Genomic DNA, 20,700 nt, shown 5'->3' on the forward strand with positions numbered 1-20,700 from the left:
GCCTCTCTAATCCTTGCAGTGAGAGGCAGTGAGAGATTTTACTTTCTTGGGCTCCATGATGACTGCAGATGGTGACAGCAGTCACGAAATTAAAAGACGCCTGACTCTTGGGAGGAAAGCAATGACAAACCTAGACAGCATCTTAAAAAGCAGAGACATCACCTTGCCGACAAAGGTCCGTATAGTTAAAGCTATGGTTTCCCCAGTAGTAATGTATGGAAGTGAGAGCTGGACCATAAAGAAGACTGATCGCCGAAGAATTGATGGTTTTGAATTATGGTGCTGGAGGAGACTCTTGAGAGTCCCATGGACTGCAAGAAGATCAAACCTATCCATCCTTAAAGAAATCAGACCTGAGTGCTCACTGGAAGGACAGATCCTGAAGTTGAGGCTCCAATACTTTGGCCACCTCATGAGAAGAGAAGACTCCCTGGAAAAGACCCTGATGTTGGGAAAGATGCGAGGGCACAAGGAGAAGGGGACGACAGAGGATGAGATGGTGGGACAGTGTTCTCGAAGCGACTAGCATGAGTTTGGCCAAACTGCGGGAGGCAGTGGAGGATAGGGGTGCCTGGCGTGCTCTGGTCCATGGGGTCTCGAAGAGTCGGACACGACTGAACGAATGAACAACAACAACAAATCCATGAAAGCATGCCTTTAAGATAGGACTGCACCAATTATCCCCATTTCGCAGGTGGGAGGGCGGAGAGAATAATGGCTTGTGTGGGGTGGCCAAAAGACCCCAACTCACGGCTCCTGCCAGAACTGAACGGGCCGCTTCCTGCCCAGAGAGACCACCGCAGGTTGGCTGCGAGCCAGGATCTGTCCGGCTTGCTCCGACTTCCCTGCCTCTGAAGCCTCCGCTCGGGCCTGAACATCTGCTGCCTCTGGCTAGCGAAACCTTGGCTGTGCTCCCCGAGGGGGAAAGTGAAGGCTGGACCACGTAACGCTTGACACCAAGCAGCTCGGGAGTTTGCCAAGAGGGAGGGAAGGCAAAGGAAACGAGAGGGGAAAGCCCTCAGCATCCACAACTGATGCATTCTTGCCAGGCAGCCAAAGCGAAAGGGGTGGGGGGTGGGATTCTCACTACACCCAATGAAAAGGGTCTCAACCACAGAGTGTGTGTGTTGGGGGGAGAGAAACACTTCCTGTTCCAAATTTGCGCTTCCAGAATCATAGAATCCTAGAGTTGGAAGAGACCACAAGGGCCATCCAGTCCAACCCCCTGCCAAGCAGGAAACACCATCAAAGCATTCCTGACAGAAGGCTGTCAAGCCTCTGCTTAAAGACCTCCAAAGAAGGAGACTCCACCACACTCCTTGGCAGCAAATTCCACTGCCGAACAGCTCTCACTGTCAGGAAGTTCTTCCTAATGTTTAGGTGGAATCTTCTTTCTTGTAGTTTGAATCGATTGCTCCGTGTCCGCTTCTCTGGAGCAGCAGAAAACAACCTTTCACCCTCCTCTATATGACATCCTTTTATATATTTGAACATGGCTATCATATCACCCCTTAACCTTCTCTTCTCCAGGCTAAACATACCCAGCTCCCTAAGCCGTTCCTCATAAGGCATTGTTTCCAGGCCTTTGACCATTTTGGTTGCCCTCTTCTAGACACGTTCCAGCTTGTCAGTATCCTTCTTGAACTGTGGTGCCCAGAACTGGACACAGTATTCCAGGTGAGGTCTGACCAGAGCAGAATATAGTGTTACTATTACTTCCCTTGATCTAGATGCTATACTCCTATTGATGCAGCCCAGAATTGCATTGGCTTTTTTAGCTGCTGCATCACACTGTTGACTCATGTGAAGTTTATGGTCTACTAAGACTCCTAGATCCTTTTCACATGTACTGCTTCCAAGCCAGGTGTCACCCATCCTGTATTTGTGCCTTTCATTTTTTTTGCCCAAGTGTAGTACTTTGCATTTCTCCCTGAAACCGGATGATGCATTATACCAGGCATAGGCAAACTCGGCCCTCCAGATGTTTTGGGACTACAACTCCCATGATCCCTAGCTAACAGGACCAGTGGTCAGGGATGATGGGAACTGTAGTCCCAAAACGTCAGGAGGGGCGAGTTTGCCTATGCCTACTTTATACACAAGGTGCACCTTGCATTCCAACTTTTAAAAACTGCCGAAAGCTTTTCTGTTCCGTCAGATAAGAATGCATCTGTCCCTTACGGTTAGCAGATTTCAAACTATAACACACTTTTACATGGGTTTTGCTATATGATTTTGTGCATCATTGTTATAAATCGCTAGGTGTTTTCTTACTATTACTATTATTATAAATAGTGATATGTAAGTGTAAAAAAATAATAATTAAAAAAAATGAATACACAAAAGTGCAGAGGGGACCTGAGCAACGTAAGAAATCTTAAGTTCTTTAAATTTGTCCGAAAGCAGATAAACTGCAATGAAAATGAATTGCGTATTATATATTTAAAAAAAGAGTATGATCTAACATTCCCTCTATTTAAATGCGTAGTGCAGATGAGGCCTGGGAGCCCCCAAAACTGTAGGGAAGTGTTTCTCAAACTTGGGTCTCCAACTGTTGTTGGACTACAACTCCCATCATCCCTAGCTAGCAGGACCAGTGGTCAGGGATGATGGGAATTGTAGCCCAAAAGCAGCTGGAGATCCAAATTTGGGAAACCCTGGCAGCGCCTCTCCAAGATTTCAGATGGAGTCGCTCCCAACCCTAACAGGAGAAGCTATTGGGAACTGAACCTGGGACTTCCCTGCATGCAAGGCAGATGTTTAGCAACCGAGTTGTGGCCCTTCCCCAATCTCACAGAGCTGGCGCCCTCCAGAAACTGCTGGAGCACAGCTCTCGCCAGGCCACGCTGGCAGGTGCTGAAGGCAGCTGAACACTATCTGACGGGCCCCAGCTTGAATCACAGAATCATAGAATCATAGAGTTGGAAGAGACCCCAAGGGCCATCCAGTCCAACTCCCTGCCAAGCAGGAAACACCATCAAAGCATTCCTGACAGATGGCTGTCAAGCCTCCGCTTAAAGACCTCCAAAGAAGGAGACTCCACCACACTCCTTGGTAGCAAATTCCACTGCCGAACAGCTCTCACTGTCCGGAAGTTCTTCCTAATGCTTAGGTCGAATCTTCTTTCTTGTAGTTTGAATCCATTGCCCCGTGTCCGCTTCTCTGGAGCAGCAGAAAACAACCTTTCTCCCTCCTTTATATGACATCCTTTGATATATTTGAACATGGCTATCATATCACCCCTTAACCTTGGAGGAAGGATGTTCTCCAACACCTGCCTCAGCTCCCTTCTGCTTTGCAATGGAGAAAAAAAAAGTACTGCGTGTGCGCGTAGGATTCGCACTCGGCACAAACAACATGACACGGGAGAAGGACAGCCTGGGGAGAAACCGGAACACAACTCACCCAGTCAAGAGAAGCCCCCGTTGGGTGGGTTCCTGTGCAAGGTTCCTCCCTCCGTTGATGGGCCAGTTCTGCTAGGAAAGAGAGGGATGGAGACAAATGTGGGAAAAGAGAAATGTGGCCAAAGAGTGCAAAGGCCCTTGTAGTAGTAGTAGTAGTAGTAGTAGTATTATTATTATTATTATTATTATTATTATTATTATTATTATTATTATTATCAGTAGTAGTATCCCACTCTTTATCTAAAGACCACAGGGCTGCATGCATAGCAGGCCCCACGGTGGGTTACAACAATTAAAAACTCTGAATTAAATACACATAACACAAGAATATGGCCGGGTCCCGCAAAAAACACATCTCAGGGTGCCCAAGACCAGGATGCTAAAGTGGTGTGTCTTCCTCATCTGCCGAAAGCCATATAGTGAAGAAGCCAAGGAAGTTCCACCACCATTCTGTAATATTTTCCCCACTTTGTAATCTATAGCCATTGTGGCTATTAGCTGTCGAAAGGTTTATCCTCCATGAGTCTGCCTAATCCCCTTTCAAAGCCATCTACAGTGATAGCCATTACTGTATCTTGCAGCGTTGAGTTCCACAGTTCAGCTAGAGAATGTGTAGCATATACTCCCAAGAGAAGCTAGACAGGCTCCCAGGCCGTTGGGAACTAAGGTGTAGCCATTGCTGGGCTGCTGTCTGGGCAAAATGAGCCTGCCAAAGCCTCGTTCAGCCAGCCAGTCGAAGCTGTTCTCGGGATGTTGCCACGACTGCATGCCAACAGCTTCTAGCAACCAAAGGTGGGAGCTAAGTGCAGGGTGGGGGACCAAAGTTGGACAAACTATACCAGAAGGAGCACAGTGTGTCCCCCCCTCCACCAGAGGTACTACCCCTCCCCTAATTCAGATGTCCTGGGCACAGAATATCTAATGTCTGTCTCGCCAGAGTGGTGCATGCTCTGGTTATCTCCCGCTTGGATTACTGCAATGCGCTCTACGTGGGGCTACCTTTGAAGGTGACCTGGAAACTACAACTAACGCAGAATGCGGCAGCTAGACTGGTGACTGGGAGCAGCCGCCGAGACCACATAACACCGGTCCCGAAAGACCTACATTGGCTCCCAGTAAGTTTCCGAGCACAATTCAAAGTGTTGGTGCTGACCTTTAAAGCCCTAAACGGTCTCGGCCCAGTATACCTGAAGGAGCGTCTCCACCCCCATCCTTCAGCCCTGACACTGAGGTCCAGCTCCAAGGGCCCTCTGGCGGTTCCCTTCCTGCGAGAAGTGAGGTTAGAGGGAACCAGGCAGAGGGCCTTCTTGGTAGTGGCGCCCGCCCTGTGGAACGCCCTCCCGTCAGATGTCAAGGAAAGAAACAACTCTCTGACTTTTAGAAGAGATCTGAAGGCAGCCCTGTTTAGGGAAGTTTTTAATGTTTGATGTTTTATTGTGTTTTTAATATTCTGTTGGGAACCAGCCAGATGGGCGGGGTATAAATAAGTTGTTGTTGTTGTAGTGTGGAATAGGCACAGCTCCATGTTTCTTTTTTTGAGGGGGGGGGGTCATCAAAGGAAGCAAGACTCCCCTCCAGTCGTGATGCAAGAGGGTCAAAGGGGGCGAGACAGCCATGCCAGGGACGTCTTTGCGCCAACATACCACAAAAGAGAGGCGAGGGCTCTGGTCTTCTCCCGCGCTGATGATCCTCTCCCACAGCTTCAGGGGGACGTTGGAGATGTGGTAGGAGCAGGTGATGGCGGAAGAGTGGAGCGGGGCCAGGTACGGGGCAGGAATGGTGGGCCAGCCCGGCGTCTGCAGGTCAATGACTACCAGCTCTTCTTCCACCAGGACCACCAAGGCGGTTGGGTTGTCGAACTCTGGCAGCGAGAGAGAGGAAAGCACCTGTTAAGATCGACTTTGGGGAGGGCCGAGGAGGAAAGGAGAGAGGACCACTTAGGAACAGAGGCAGAGATGCAGAAAATTACCTTTAGTAAGAAACCAGAGGCATTTCTCTTGAGCATGACCAATGAAGAGATACTCAGTCAGGACAGAGTATTTTTTATGTATGCCACAACAGCGGCTAGAATTTTATTGGCAAGAACCTGGAAAGGTGAAGAGACTCCAACAGTGGAAGAATGGCAGATGAAGTTAATGGATTACATGGAACTCGCAGAACTAACCGCTAGAATCCGAGACCAGAGAGAGGAGAAGGTGTCGCAAGATTGGAAAAAATTTAAGGATTATCTAGTTAAATCTGAAAAACTTAATATTTGAGCAGAATTAAGCAAAAGATCGGCTTTAGCAAGTTAATGTTAGATAAAACTGTTTAGAAGAAACTTTTTGTGAATGACTTAACTGTTAGAGAATATTTTAAGAAATTGTGTTTAAGCTAAGATTTATAATGGAATAAGTGAACTTAAGAGTATTAAGAAATATGGTAAATGTTAATGGAAAAAGATATAAAGTTACCTATAACGTATATATGATTTTGAAGGCAGTGGAGGGAACAGGGGAAGTCCCCTAGCAGAAAAGTTAGAAATAAGAAAAGTACAAAGATAGGTGTTTGTTAAGGTTTGTATATGTTTTTTCTTTATGCTTGTTGATATTGTTATTGTTTTTATTGTGTTCATGTATTGTGTTTTATTGTGTTTATGTTTATGTTGTGTTTTTTCTTTGTCTTATTGGAAAATAATAAAAAATCTTTAAAAAAAAAAAGAGATGCAGAAAACAGAGAGAGGGAGAGAACGATGGAGTTCTTGTCTGTGTGGTGCAGTGGTTAAGAACCCAAGAAGAGTCTGCTGGATCAGGCCAATGGCCCATCTAGTCCAGCATCCTGTTCTCGCAGTGGATCAATGGGAAACCCCGCAAGCAGAACAGGAGCCCAAGAGCTTTCTCTCTCCTCCTGGGGTTTCCAGCAACTGGTATTCAGAAGAATTGCTGCCTCTGACAGTGAAGGCAGAGCAGAGCCATCCTGGCTAATAAGCCATGAATTTATCTAGTCCCATTCCAAGTTGGCGGCTGCCTCCAGTGGGAAAGAGTCCCGCAGTTTAACCACATGCTGAGTGAAGGAGTCCTTCCTTTCATGTTTCCTGAATCTGCCAACGTTCAGCTTCACGGGGTGTCCCCAAGTTCTATAAGTGTTATAAGAAAAAGGGGGAACACTTTTTTCTCTGCCCACTCTCTCTGGGTCACGTATCATTTTATAAACTTCTATGTTGGTTTCTCATCTTTTCTCTAAAAGCCCCAATAACACCCCCCCTTTTTTTTAGATGGGGCAACCAGAACGGCACACCGTACTTCAAACAAGGTCACTCAGCAGATTTGCAAATTAACACAAGATTTAGGATGTTGGGGAGACCAGGGTTCAAATCCCCACTCAGCCATTAAGTACACTGGGTAGCTTTGGGCCAGTTGCTGTCTCTCGGGACAAACTACCTCACAGGGTTGTTGTGATGAGGATAAAAAACAAGGGGGGAGCAGGGGGAGGAGAGGGGAAGAAGAAGAAGAGTTTGGATTTAATATCCCGCTTTATCACTACCCGAAGGAGTGTCAAAGCGGCTAACATTCTCCTTAACCTTCCTCACCCACAGCAAACACTCTGTGAGGTGAGTGGAGCTGAGAGACTTCAGAGAAGTGCGACTAGCCCAAGGTCACCCAGCAGCTGCATGTGGAGGAGCGGAGACGCGAACCCGGTTCACCAGATTACGAGTCTACCGCTCTTAACCTCTACACCACACTGGCTCCCTGGGAAGCATGCGGGTCATCACCTTTGAGCTCTTTGGAGGGAAGACGAGATATATACATGCAACAAATCGGGTTGGCTGCTGTCGTCTAAACATACCCTCGCGGGATAAAGAGATGTTTGAAAATATCAAAAGGTATTTACCCTCCTCTACCTCTGTGTTGCACACGGCGAAGAAGTCGATGACACGCGACGTGAAATCAAGGGTGACCAAAGTCTGTCCTTGCAAGATGGTGACACAGTGCCTGTCTCCATAACTGGCCCTGGGCATTCCCCCACTGAAGATGATGTAGGGATTCCTACAGGACGGGAGTTAGAAACAGCAGTCAGGCAACAAGTCCACGCAACTTCAACGTCCTCTGAGCCCCCCCAGGTCGCCCCGTCACAAAGGAAAAGCGCCGTAGGCGAAAAGAAGCCCAGGAGGACGTTAATTTCGCAAAGGTCGCAAAATCCAAGGGCGCAGGAGGTGCACAGCCAAGGAGTAAAATCTACTCTTCATCCAGACATGAGACCTACCCTGAGTCGCACGTCTGCCAGACAATCTTGTTGATAGCTTTGCACGGGAACGGACCTAGGACGGGAGAGGAAGATTTTGGAGTGACGTTCTCGCTTCACAAGATGCAAGCAGAAGAAAATGACCTGTCTCTCTCTCTCTCTCTCTCACACACACACACACACCTGATTCCAACCTCTTCTCAGGGACAATGCTCACAAAGCCATTTTGGGCTAGCCACACTCATCTGATGTACCGTATTTTTCGCTCCATAGGACGCACTGGACCATAGGGCGCACCTCATTTTTAGAGGAAACAAGAAAAAAAACATTTTTCTGGTTTTCCTCGTCTAAAAGCCCTGTTTTTTTGAGGATCAGCTAAAAGTTTTGCAGCTTTTTTTTGCAAAGGGGGAAAAGCCCTGTTTTTTTAGGATCAGCTAAAAGTTTTGCAGCTTTTTTGCAAAGGGGGAAAAGCAAAGCTCCTTTTGCAAAGGGGGAAAAGCAAAGAGGAAAAGCCCCATTTTTATGGGGTTCAACTCACATTTCTGAAAAATCTTAAGGAAAGGGAGCCATTTCTACTGTTTCCAGACAGATAATCTAATCAGCCAGTCACATGTCGCTGGGGAAACAAACAACCTCCCTCTGCAGCACATTCAACAACGGAGGGCGAGGCTGAAAGGAAGCCGGGGACTCTTATCTCTCTCCCGATCTCCTGCTGATCAGCTGCTGAGCGGGGTCCTTTCAACACCCCCCCCCTTTTCTCTTTGTAAAATAAAAAGCACAATCTGCTTTTGGGCCCTGGGCAATTCAGCTCCAGGGACCACCATCCGCTCCATAAGACGCACAGGTATCCCCCCTTACTTTTTAGGAGGGAAAAAGTACGTCTTATGGAGTGAAAAATACGGTAATAATAATATCAAATTGCGCGAGTCACAGCCTTTCACCACTTTTCCACCACGGTTAGGAGAGAAGTGATTTTGACATGCGCATCAAGGATGGTTTTCCCCCTTTTTACACTGAAGTTCCCTGGGTGTAGAGCCTGGGCCAAGCGCCGATAGAGAGGCCCTATATCCGTTAGCCTCACCGTAAGGGATGGTGGAGGTGGCTGGCTGCAGGGTCTTTGGGGAGCTGCCCGCCACCGGCCACACGGCGTAGCCTCCGTCGCTGTGAGAGCTCACAATCGTCTGGCCGCTCCGCTCCCACCCGAGGCTCTCCAGCTGCTGCAAAAGACGGAAACCCAAAACGTGAGGCCTGAAGCATTTGGGGGACGCACAATGGCGAGAAAGAGAGAGGGAAGGGCAAAAAGGCCTCTGGACAACAGAACAGTCGGTGCGGCAGGGGGAGAGAGTGTGTTAGAGCGGGGGGGGGGGTCTGTTAGCAAACGTCCCACGGGGGCAAGTTGTGAGACTGACCCCCAGGTAGGGACGAAGCCTGCGTGCCCTCCTGGCTACTCGAGTCCAGGGGCACATTGTCAATATGCGATTGTTCCCCAGAGTGAAGAACAACACACACAAGCCATTAAGGCTAAAACCTACTTTATTGCAGATAATATGCAGAGTATGTCTCTGCTAGCCAGCTCATGAAGTCAGAGCTGTCCATAAAAGCGTCTAGCATCTCTGAGCCAGAAACGAAAGTAAAGTACAACAGTACAGTACAAAAACATCACGTGTGTGGGAAAGCTGGAAGGACTAGTGGCTTTCCCACAGAATGAAAACAGACACAATAGTCATGTGAGCTTCGCTGCTGAAGCTTTTGCAGCTCGGCTTGTAATAATATCACAACAGGGTCATCAACATTTTATTATTCATGCATTTATTTAATTGGCATGCCACCCTGAGATCTTCGGATGAAGGACAGCGTGAAAATGCAAAATACACAATAAGTACAAGAACAAAACAGGGCCTTCTCGGTAGTGGCGCCCACCCTGTGGAACACCCTTCCATCAGGTGTCAAGGAAATAAGCAGCTATCCTATGTTTAAAAGACATCTGAAGGCAGCCCTGTTTGGGGACGTTTTTAATATTTAATGCTGTATTGTTTTAACACTCAATTGGGAGCCGCTCAGAGTGGCTGCGGAAACTCAGCCAGATGGGCGGGGGTACAAATAAATTATTATTATTATTATTATTATTATTATTATTATTATTATTATTATTATTATTATTCCCCCACTATCCCCAAACCCATTTAAAAGGACATAGAATGTTAATTAGCCTGGGACCTGGGAGACCCGGGTTCAAATCTCCCACTCGACCATGAAATTCACTGGGTATGACCTTGGGGGCCAGCCACTGCCTCTAGCCCACCTCGCAGGGTAGTTTTGGGGATTAAATGAGATTGGGGAGAAGCACAGGTGCCACCTTGAGCTCCTTAGAGAGAGAAAGACGGGATATTTTAAAAATTCCAAAAAAACAAAATAAAAAGAGTTACCTGGTTACCCAGAAAGAGGTGCTCAGCTTCCCTCGTGCTTCCGTCCCAAAGAACCATCAAGCCTCTGCTGTAGCCAATCAGGATCTTGGCAGGATCTTTGGGGTGTTCCTGCAGAGATTCCACCGGACCAAGCGCCTTCCCACATCGGTAGTCTTCGGGGACGCTGCAGGATAAGAAGGCAGGGACCGAGAACAATAGAACGATATAATTTTAGGCACGGAAGGGACCCTGTGGGTCACTGAGCCACTTCAAGCAGTCATGGCTTCCCCCAGGGAATTCTGGGTGTGCTGCAGTTTGTCAAAGGTGCTGAGAGTTGTTAGGAAAGACCCCCTGTTTCCTTTCCACTCTGGGAACTGCAGTTCCAGGGGAGGAATATCCTCCTGTTTGCAGAGCAGGTGCTATACAACTGAACTATCGTCCTGCTTCTAAAAATAATGTAAGATCCCAGGGAACTGCCTTGCATGCACACAGCACAGCGCCATTGGTCCACCCAGGTCAGAATGTTGTGCACCGACTACTAGCCGAGAGTTGCAATAGCAGTGGGATTCTTTCCCAGCCCCATCTGCAATCTTCTGCATGCAAAGTTGTCCATCACACGGTCGGAGAGAATGCTTCATTAGCAAAAACTGACTTGGTTGAATGTCAGGCTTAATGAGCAGAGCAGCTCATCCTTGGTAGGCATTGACCCAAGGATCAGTTGCCAACACTTGAAAGTCCCTGCCTCCCCGCAGCCATCAAAGTCCCCCCTCCATTACAGGGATTTTTTTCAAGCAATCAGAGACTGCGCCTACGTGCAGCCTATCGTTGCTCCACCCGTTTCAGCCCTCTTTGGGTTCTGGGAGGCAGAGGAGAGGGGAGCTTGTCGCAGCAGGGGGTGGGGACACCTGTGACTCTTTGTCAGCCTGACTCATCTCTGTCTCTTGGCATCCCTCCTCTCCTGCTTCAGCTCCTGTCTCTGATTCTGGACTTCTCTCTGTCACAGACTCCCCCCGCTCACTAAGCCCTGTTACCTCTTCGGCTTCCAACACCTCCTCTTCCTAGTCTTCTCAATCTTCTCCCTCTGACAACACAGTGTCGTCCCATAATTGTCATTTCACTTTGTCTTTTCCTTAACTAATTAATTATGGCTCTTCTTCCCTTGGTGGTTCACCAACTGATTCCTCCCACCCATTTCGCTGCATCTAACCAGACCATGACAAAAGCTCTGACATAAAGACCTAGCGGCCGGCACATTTTATTGGGGTGAGGATCACTGGACCTCCCTCGCCCACATTTCTTTCTCTCCCCACCCCCCAATAATTTTTCTTAAATTTTCTATTTTACATTTTAGGATATTCATTTAAACAACTTTAAATACCAATGACTTCCCTTCTTCTCTTTCCATGGTTCATTTTGAATAACACAAATCCCTGCATATTTTATATAAACTAAACCATTGAGTATTCCATTATTACATCCATCCAAACTTATTTTCACTTTTGAATTTATCTTAATATTCTGTCAACTTAAGTTGCCTTTCTTCTTTGCTTGGGACCTCCCTCGTCTTCCATTTTTGGGCTAACAAAACATAGGCCGCAGTAGTAGCATACATAAATAACTTTTTTTTGACACCTGGGAATTTCCACCTCAATTCTCCCCAACAAAAAAGGACTCTGGTTTTGTTTATGGAAAAGTGTTTTTAAACACTTTTTTCAATTCATTATAAATTATTTCCCAATACTCTTTTACCCTTTTACAGGTCCACCACATAGGAAAGAACGTACCCTTGACCTCATTGCATCTCCAGCACTTATCTGACTCAGTCCTGTACATCTTAGCAAGCCTACTCGGAGTTAAGTACCATCCGCGCCCACATTTCTACCCTAATTGAACTTAGATTCGCACTCCCCACCCTCTCGGATGCATCGCCTGGGCGAGCTCACCTCTGCAGGACTTCGTCTTGGTACAGAGTCCTGTCCTCCTGCAGCGTCAAGCCGGGAAGTTCCAGGAAGTAGATGCCACCCCCTTCCGTGCCGAGGTAGGCCATGTCACAGCTTGACCGCAGCAAGATGACCGTCACCCGGGTGATGCTGGGAGGGGAGCTGTCAGGAGGAGGAGAGTGATCAGGAGACACCCTTGCTCAATCGCCAGGCCGATGGTTTTCCAAGGTGTTCTGGGTCACCCTCTCGCTAGGGGCATTTGCCAAGGAACCGAGTTCCAAAGTTACCTCCAGTAATACCTTGCGTCGCCACACCCCTGCCTGGTCATTTCAACCCTCGGGAGAGGTGCTCTCAGTAAGGCCACTTGCCCCCCAAGATTCATCTTGCGCTCACTAAGACCAGGGCCTTAAGGGTGGTGGCACCAGCCCTTTCGAATGTGTTCAAATAAACAACAGGCAGGCACTTACAGTGCTAACATTTGGGCACCTGCAGAAGACTCATCTGCTCACCCAGGCTTTCCCTAAGGAGGGATCCAGGTATCCTGAGACCCTTCTACTGATTTGTGTTGCAGCTTATATAGGTGTCTCCACACTCACATGCATTTGTCTCGTGTGTGGTCCCAGGAAATAATTAAATAAATCTATTTAAATGGCCCAAAGGCATGAAAAGACCAAAAATGGCCCCTAAAAGGGGGTGTTTGTGTGAAAATGGCCCCAAAAGAGCAGGAAAATGGATAGCAATGCCAGCAGCCTTTGCAACTGCAAAGCCTTGAGCCTTTACACCAACCTTTGAGTTGGGAGTTTGAGAAAAAGAGGTTTGGAGAGAGTGACTGCGGTGGACTTCGGCAGATTTTTCTTCGTTTTTGGTGGAGTTTGGCTTTTTAGATGGTGTTGTCCACTACAGCCGTACCCCGGAAGTCGAACGGAATCCGTTCCGGAAGTCCGTTTGACTTCGGAAATGTTCGGAAACCGAAGTGCGGCTTCGGATTGGCTGCAGGAGCTTCCTGCAGCCAATCGGAAGCCGCGTCGGACGTTCGGCTTCCAAAAATAGTTCGCAAACCAGAACAGTCGCTTCCGGGTTTGCGGCGTCCGGGAGCCAAAACCTTCGAGAACTAAGCTGTTCGAAAACCAAGGTACGACTGTACTGTATAGGTGATTTCACGTTTACACGTAGTGCCCGGGAAGGTAGCCCGTAAGTGGGGAGACCCCTGCACTAGTTTTGCAAATGCAGCTTTATTGTTGATATTCGCAGCATAGATATTTTTGCAAATAAAAATGTAAAGTACCCTCTCCCTTCGTATGGGGCACTACACCTGGGTCCTTGGGGTCTTACCACTGCAATGGTCAAAGCCAGGAACAGGCAAACTCAGCCCTCCGGATATTTTGGGACTACAATTCCCATCATCCCTGACCGCTGGGTCCTGTTAGCTAGGGATCATGGGAGTTGTAGCCCCAAAACATCTGGAGGGCCGGGTTTGCCTATGCCTGCTGAAAGCCAAGCACGGAAGACCCCCTGTGCCCTGAAATCTCCTGAGATTCTGATGGCATGGGAAGCTAGTTTCACATTTCCGGTGGCAGAAACACAGCTGGGAAACCACCGTCCTGGACTGCACGCACCCACAAATGGAAAATCAATCTGAATGGTCAACACAACCCCAGAGAGCCAACGCATTTCAAGGAGAAAGTCTGTGCATCAGTGGCAAATGCTGTCCACCCACCGCCGACAGGCAGCCGTTTAAAGAAGATTGACAGGCCGCACACCCAAGCAGAGGATAGCCAGAGAGAAAGCTGCTCTTCTTCCCTCTCCCGTGATGCGATTTTAAAGCTACGCCGCCAGCTCAGAACCTCGGATCTGAAAAGCACAGACCACACTTCCCACAAGCAAGAGCTCATGGGCAGAGAAGCCGCGACGCCTGCTTGCGAGAGATGCAAACTTACAGATGCTGGGAGACTAAACCAGGAGAGGGAAGCAGGCGCCAGCAAAGGGTGCATAGCCACCACACGTGGCAAGCGGCTAGTCCTTTTTGCGGCTCCGTCGCACGTGCAGAGTGAGAGCAGAAGCTGGAGTGTGCTTGACAAACCCTTGCTTGTTCCCCAGAGCATTGGGTTTTGGAAACAGGAACAGAGGAAGAGGCCATATACTGCCTGCACTAGTTGACAGCAGCTCTCCAAGGTATAAGGGGAGGCTGGGGGTTGAACCTGGGATTGAACAAGGCAGAAATTCTACCACCATAGGGTCTCCTTGATGGCAGCTCCGTCTGAAATTTACCTCTGTGCAAAAGCTTGTCCATCTTGCTTCCGCCTCGGTAGTGGCACCCTCCTTGTGGAACACCCTCCCTTCAGATGTCAAGGAGATAAAGAACTATGCCACTTTTACAAGACATCTGAAGGCAGCCCTGTCTCTGGAAGTTTTTAATATTTGATGTTTCACTATGTTCTAATACATGCTGTAAGCCGCCCAGAGTGGCAGGTTAGAATTTTACTACTACTATTATTATTATTATTATTATTATTATTATTATTATTATTATTATTATTATTATTTCAATTTGCCTGTTCTCTCCCCTGCCCTCTAATTTTGGCATGGCAGCAGGTCTTGCACAAATAATTATTATTAATACACTGGACGCTCGGGTTGCGAACGTGATCTGTAACGGGAGGCACGTTTGCAACCCGCAGCGCCGCATCTGCGCACGTGCAGGTTGTGATTCAGTGGTTCTGCGCATGCACGAGCGCCAAAACCCGGAAGTAACCTGTTCTGGTACTTTTGGGTTTGGCGCAATGCACAACCCAAAACGCACAACCTGCAGCATCTGTAATCTGAGGTATGACTGTAAAAATAATAATTTATAACCCGCGCATTTGGGCAGCTCCCAACAGAATACAGTGGTACCTAGGGTTAAGAACTTAATTCGATCTGGAGGGCCGTTCTTAATCTGAAACTGTTCTTAACCTGAAGCAACACTTTAGCTAATGGGGCCTCCCGCTGCACCGCCAGAGCACGATTTCTGTCCGTTATTTCTGGGTTAGTGGAGTATATAAGCTCAAGCGTATGTAACCTGAGGTACCACTGTATTAAAAACACAATAAAACATCAAACATTAAAAAACTTCCCTAAACAGAGTTGTCTTCAGATGTCTTCTAAAAGTCAGGTAGTTGTTTATTTCCTTGACATGTGATGGGTGGGCGCCACCACCGAGAAGGCCCTCTGCCTGGTTCTCTGTAACCTCACTTCTCGCAGCGAGGGAACCGCCAGAAGGCCCTCGGAGTTGGACCTCAGTGTCTGGGCTGAACGATGGGGGTGGAGACGCTCCTTCATGTATACTGGGCCGAGGCCGTTCTGCCACCACCCAAGGCAAAACAGCACATTATGCCTCTTCTGCATTCCATGTACAGAGTCCAATCAGACTGCAAGATGACACTAACTTGGGCGCTGTTGACGGGATAGCCGTCCCCACTGCACCCACAGATAGTTTGGAGGCTGGGCAGGCCATGTAGCGTATACTCTCAACTAGGGATGGGCAATATATCATCCAGAACCAATTAAAATCCATATCGTGATAACGGTTTCATAATTTTTGACCTGGCAATACATCACGAATCATAATGTGATTGTGTGTGCTATGCAAAAAATCACGATGTGGGGAAAACCGTGAAGCCAGCCGAAGTCTCTACATAGCTCCATCCTTAGATATCAGTACAGTCGTACCTCAGAAGTTGAACGGAGTCCATTCGACTTCCAAAATGTTCGGAAACCAAAGCGCGGCCCTGTGGGACGTTTGGCTTCCAAAAATAGTTCGCAAACTAGAACAATCACTCCCAGGTTTGCGGCGCTCGGGAGCCAAAACGTCCGAGAACTAAGCTGTTCGAAAACCGAGGTACGAATGTATATTGCGATGTTTAGCTGCCGATATATTGCAATGTTGAAAAGCAGGTATCGTCCGGCCCTACTCTCAATAGAGGCGAATGATCTTGGGGAGCTTAGGAGCTGCCTCGCTTTGTCTAACAGCAGAGCCGGCGCTGGGAGAAAGCTTACGAAGCAGGAAGGCAGTTGGCGGCTAAGAAGGTAAGGCGGGATCCTCTAGATGCTGAGTAATCTACGAGATCGCTAAAGCGGTCCCTGCATCTCCGCAGGTGATCATCTCCCAAGAACCCACAGCGCCCCAAAAAAGGAGGAAAAAGGAGGCAAGCAAGCAATGAGTACTTAGCGGTGTCGAACCCTGGACGTCCGGGGAGGACATAGCTATGGGTCTCCTCCAAGTGAGAGTAGCCATCTTTCTGGTAAATCTCCCAAAGGTGGAGGGTGTTGTCGTCAAGGAGAGACAGCAGCCGGCCCTGGAAAAGAAAGGGAAACCATCTAAGTGTGTACTTAAGGAGAGAAGAAGAGCTTGCTAGCTCAGGCCAATGGCCCATCTATACGCCAGCATCCCCTTTTCCCAGTGGCCAGCCCAGAAGTCTGTGGCAAATCTACGAGCAGGATCCGAGCATAAGGGCAGGTTCCTGCGACAAGTTCTCTTCTGGGCTTTTTGCTGCTTTCCCCCTCTTTAACGGGACTCCAATTAAGTTCCTAGCATCTGTAGAACCTGAGATACAAGACAGGCACTATTATTTTCGATTGTCTTTGAGAAACTGGCCTGCTCTGCCGTTTCAGCGTTTTGACTTTGCACTCCACCCCCACCCCCCAGAAAAGTTCCCAAAGGGGTCAAAAACAATACAATGAAGGCGGCTGCCTAATACCGACAGGCAGGGGGTATCAACCTGCAGGGAGCGTCAAGGTGGGACCAAAAGGTGCTGTTCTTTTACCTGTCCAGGTAGAAAGTGCATCTGGGTGACCGTCGCCGTTTCCCTATGTAGGCCTGTGAACTCCACGCCAGGAGCTCCGTATCTGAGGAAAGCACAGAGTCAAGGAAGAGAGAGACACACGGGAAGAGCTGCAATCCCAAGTTTCTACCAGGCCCCTTCCTCCCCACTGTGCGTTACCCGTATCAGAGAGTTGGAATAGCTCAAGGAGCAGCTTGCTTCAGGCAGAGGGCAACCGGATGCCCCCATGGGAAGTCCAAGGTGTGAAGGCTACAGGCTTCTCCCAACTGCTGCAGGTATTGGTTATTTGGAGATAGACTGCTCCTGGACAAGGAGGCTACATTTACCCGTTGGGAGTAGTAGACACTGACAATCGCTTGCGGCAGCAAGCACTCTTTATTTGACGACGATCCTGCCCTTCCTCCTGATGGAACCCAGGGCAGCAAACAGCAAAACAGTTGCTCCTCCCTCAGAGATTAGGGGTGGTGGCACCCCAGGGCAGGGCCTTCTCTGTGGCAGCCCTAAGATGTGGAACTCCTTAATCACAGAGATGCGCTGGGCACCTTCACTATTCAGATTCTGGCAAATGCTGAATACATACCTGGCTTTTTATTTTAGGACGCATTTTGTGATTGTAACTTGGTTTTATTAGACCAAGTAGGGTGGGCAAATGAAGGCCCGGGGGCCGGATCTGGCCCAATCGCCTTCTAAATCTGGCCCGTGGACGGTCCGGGAATCAGCGTGTTTTTACATGAGTAGAATGTGTCCTTTTATTTAAAATGCATCTTTGGGTTATTTGTGGGGCATAGGAATTCGTTCCTTTTTTTCTTTTCTTTTCAAAATATAGTCCGGCCTCCCACAAGGTCTGAGGGACAGTGGACCGGCCCCCTGCTGAAAAGGTTTGCTGACCCCTGGTTTAGACTGTTTTTAATATTGTGTTCTGATGGTGTCACCCATCCTGCAACCTCAGGATGAAGGGCAGTTAATGAATAGCAATTATAATAATTATGATTTTAATTACTATTACTATTATTCTTCTAGAAGTGGAAGCAAAGCCCAGCTTCCCAGCAAGGGCGAGCTCTTGTTTTAAAAACGAGGACACGCAAAAGCAAGTTTCTAGCTCTCATGGATGAAATTGGAAGGTGTTTTTTTGAGGGGGTGAGGGGGTGAGCAAGGTCTGTTCATCTCAGAAGTTGGAGGTGGACAGACTGAGAAGGAGCTGCAGACCCCTGAATTTCCCCAAGCAAGCGAAACAAAAACATTATGCGAAGCAGTTCAAACATCACAAAGGCATGAAAGGAAAGAAACCAGAAGGGCGTTAGCACAATTAGCATCATTTCTACGGGAGCTGCATTTTCTTGGGGAATAATTTGGATCTTTGATCCAAGTTTTCTGCTTCAGAGTTGCTACCCGTTGCTGCTTTGAACGTGGCGCAGACGTGGGCCCTGCACTCTGTCCCACATTGCAGTTCTCCTTTCACTTGCAGGCAACGAAATTGTTGCTTTTGTTTTTAATGTTGATGGTGACCTAGTTTTCAAAGAGACAGGCCAGCTCTCTGCTCGACCCGTGCACAGAAGGGGGGACTCAACGGTTCTCTCTCTCTCTCTCTCTCTCTCTCTCTCTCTCTCTGCCCTGGATTTTGAAGGACGTGTTTTGGACGGGGACTCAATCTGCCCTCTAGCTTTAAGGCACGTCCAGAAGGTCAAGGCAGGTTGTTCCACCGAGTCCTCGAACCAGGCGAGAATGGATCAAAATTCACCCATCACAGGTGGATTCAAAGAGTGCAAGGTGAGAACGGGGGATCATACAGAGACGACAGAAGTCTCCTCTGAATGGGGGTGGTTCCCCCCACGAAATAATTGCATCGTGTAATCACACAGCCACACATCAGCCTCTTAACCTACCTCGTTGTAGGGATTCATGGGGGGACGGACCATGTATTCCTTGGAGATCAAAGTGGGATAAAAATTGCAATAATTAAGCTGCTTAAGAAAGCTGGAGGAGCTAGCCAGATGGAGACGTCTGTCGCCAACCTGGCATCCAGAGATCTCCACGTGGTCGCAACTGGACCCGGTCTAGTCGCAAAACGCGCCTGGCTAATTTCTAACCATGCCGCACACCCATCAGCAGCTGACTTGGAGGGAGGCAAACGCCGAAGCAGGGGATCATTCAGAGACGCGACAGGCTCCCTTCTCGGCGGGTGGGTGCATTGAGCTCACGGAAGCCCTTAAAAAGGCCTGCACGCAGCCTCAAGTAACTGCCATACCAGCGCAAAGACTTCCACTTGCAGAAGATGACTCCCCCCCTCCCCTTTGCACCTCTTAATTTGTTTTAAAAGGTAAAGGGACCCCTGACCATTAGGTCCAGTCACGGACGACTCTGGGGTTGCGGCACTCATCTCGCTTTACTGGCCGAGGGAGCCGGCGTACAGCTTCCAGGTCATGTGGCCAGCATGACAAAGCCGCTTCTGACGAACCAGAGCTGCGCACAGAAACGCCGTTTACCTTCCCGCCGGAGCGGTACCTATTTATCTACTTGCACTTTGACGTGCTTTCGAACTGTTAGGTGGGCAGGAGCAGGGACCGAGCAACGGGAGCTCACCCCATTGCGGGGATTCGAACCACGGACCTTCTGATCAGCAAGCCCATAAGATTTGGGTATGGGCAAGTCGCATTGCACAAACAGGAATTTCCATGCTGGCAGGACGAGGGGGCTGGATACCCTCCCTTAATGTGCATGGATGCAACCCTGGCATACAATTCGTTAGTTTTGCAGCCAAGCACAACCTCCCTCTGACACTTTTACAGTCGCACAAACAGTAAAGTTCTCTGTACCACCCAGATCCTCCACAATCGCACCTTCCCCACCCCCACCCCCCAAAAAAGTTTCGTCTCAAGCTGGCCTCGCTACAGGAAAGTTCGGGGTCTAGAAAGGGGCTCAGACAGCAGGGAAAGAGCAGAAGGAGTCACTACATCACAAAAATCATTTTACTTGCTCTGCTGATTCTCCCCGACAGGCAGTCCAGGGCTGTGCAATTAGGTGTTGCTTCTATAAGTATGAACAATAGCATTAGCAGCAGCGGGGCTGCAAGAACCCCTGAACTTTCTCACGGGTTCATCTCCCCACCCCCCATGCCTGCCCCAGGGTAGTGTGGATTGTTTAAAATTTTGGCTCCCCGCCCCCAGAACAGGCATAGGCAAACTCCGGCCCTCCAGATGTTTGGAACTACAATTCCCATCATCCCCAGCGAGGGATGATGGGAATTGTAGTCCCAAACATCTGGAGGGCCGGAGTTTGCCTATGCCTACCCCAGATGGTCCTGGTAGGAAGTCTGCCCTATAGCCACATCTCCTGGCCCCAAGGATGAAGGAACCCACTGGGGCTGTTCAGGAGCAAGAGAGGAAAAGGCACTCTGCGCATGCTCAGAGGTGTTCCAGCTGCCACTTCTCGTGTCCAAAGCACAGATCAGTTTGTCCAGTTCAGTTTCCCTGGCGCCTGCAGGGCATCAGGACCCGTTAAGGGTATAACAAGTATCAGTTCAATAAATGAAGCTGGATTTTCAGGTGTTTGGACAACGAGCTTGCAAGCAGAGATACTTTTTTTAAATCTGAAAATACCTTCTTCCTGCCACGGCTTCCCCCAATGAATTATGGGAACTGTAGTTTGTTAAGAGGCTGAGAGTTGGTAGGAGGAGGGGAGGAAATGGGCTGCAGTCCTCTCACAGAGCTACGATTCCCAGAATTCCCTGATCATTAAACCACTCTTGAGGTTGTAGCTCTGGAAGGGGAACGGGGATCTCTGAAAAACTTTCACCACGCTTAGCAAACTACAGTTCCCAGCATTCTTGGGGGGGGGGGGAGCCAGGAATGCTTAAAGTGGTATGAAACTGTTTTAAATGCATGGTGTGGGTGGGGCCTTATAAAATTATGAT

General features: G+C 48.6%; 1 protein-coding gene across 5 annotated transcripts in view; it reads right to left on the reverse strand.

The window, feature by feature from the left end:
* Nucleotides 1-20,700, reverse strand: part of LLGL1 (LLGL scribble cell polarity complex component 1) — an 87,090-nt gene that overhangs the window by 20,768 nt on the left and 45,622 nt on the right. For 2 of the 5 annotated variants that reach the window (XM_033166611.1, XM_033166616.1), the window contains exons 3-11: nt 16,773-16,854; nt 16,174-16,304; nt 11,974-12,132; nt 10,052-10,214; nt 8,707-8,842; nt 7,647-7,701; nt 7,275-7,429; nt 5,048-5,265; nt 3,406-3,476 (exon numbers count right to left, since the gene is read on the reverse strand). In XM_033166611.1, coding sequence (XP_033022502.1) covers nt 3,406-3,476; nt 5,048-5,265; nt 7,275-7,429; nt 7,647-7,701; nt 8,707-8,842; nt 10,052-10,214; nt 11,974-12,132; nt 16,174-16,304; nt 16,773-16,854 — 1,170 coding nt within the window. The remainder of the gene's footprint in view (nt 1-3,405; nt 3,477-5,047; nt 5,266-7,274; nt 7,430-7,646; nt 7,702-8,706; nt 8,843-10,051; nt 10,215-11,973; nt 12,133-16,173; nt 16,305-16,772; nt 16,855-20,700) is intronic. The other 3 variants (XM_033166614.1, XM_033166615.1, XM_033166613.1) reach the window with 3 other exon arrangements.

The sequence above is a fragment of the Lacerta agilis genome, chromosome 13, assembly GCF_009819535.1.
Source record: "Lacerta agilis isolate rLacAgi1 chromosome 13, rLacAgi1.pri, whole genome shotgun sequence".
Taxonomy (NCBI): domain Eukaryota; kingdom Metazoa; phylum Chordata; class Lepidosauria; order Squamata; family Lacertidae; genus Lacerta; species Lacerta agilis.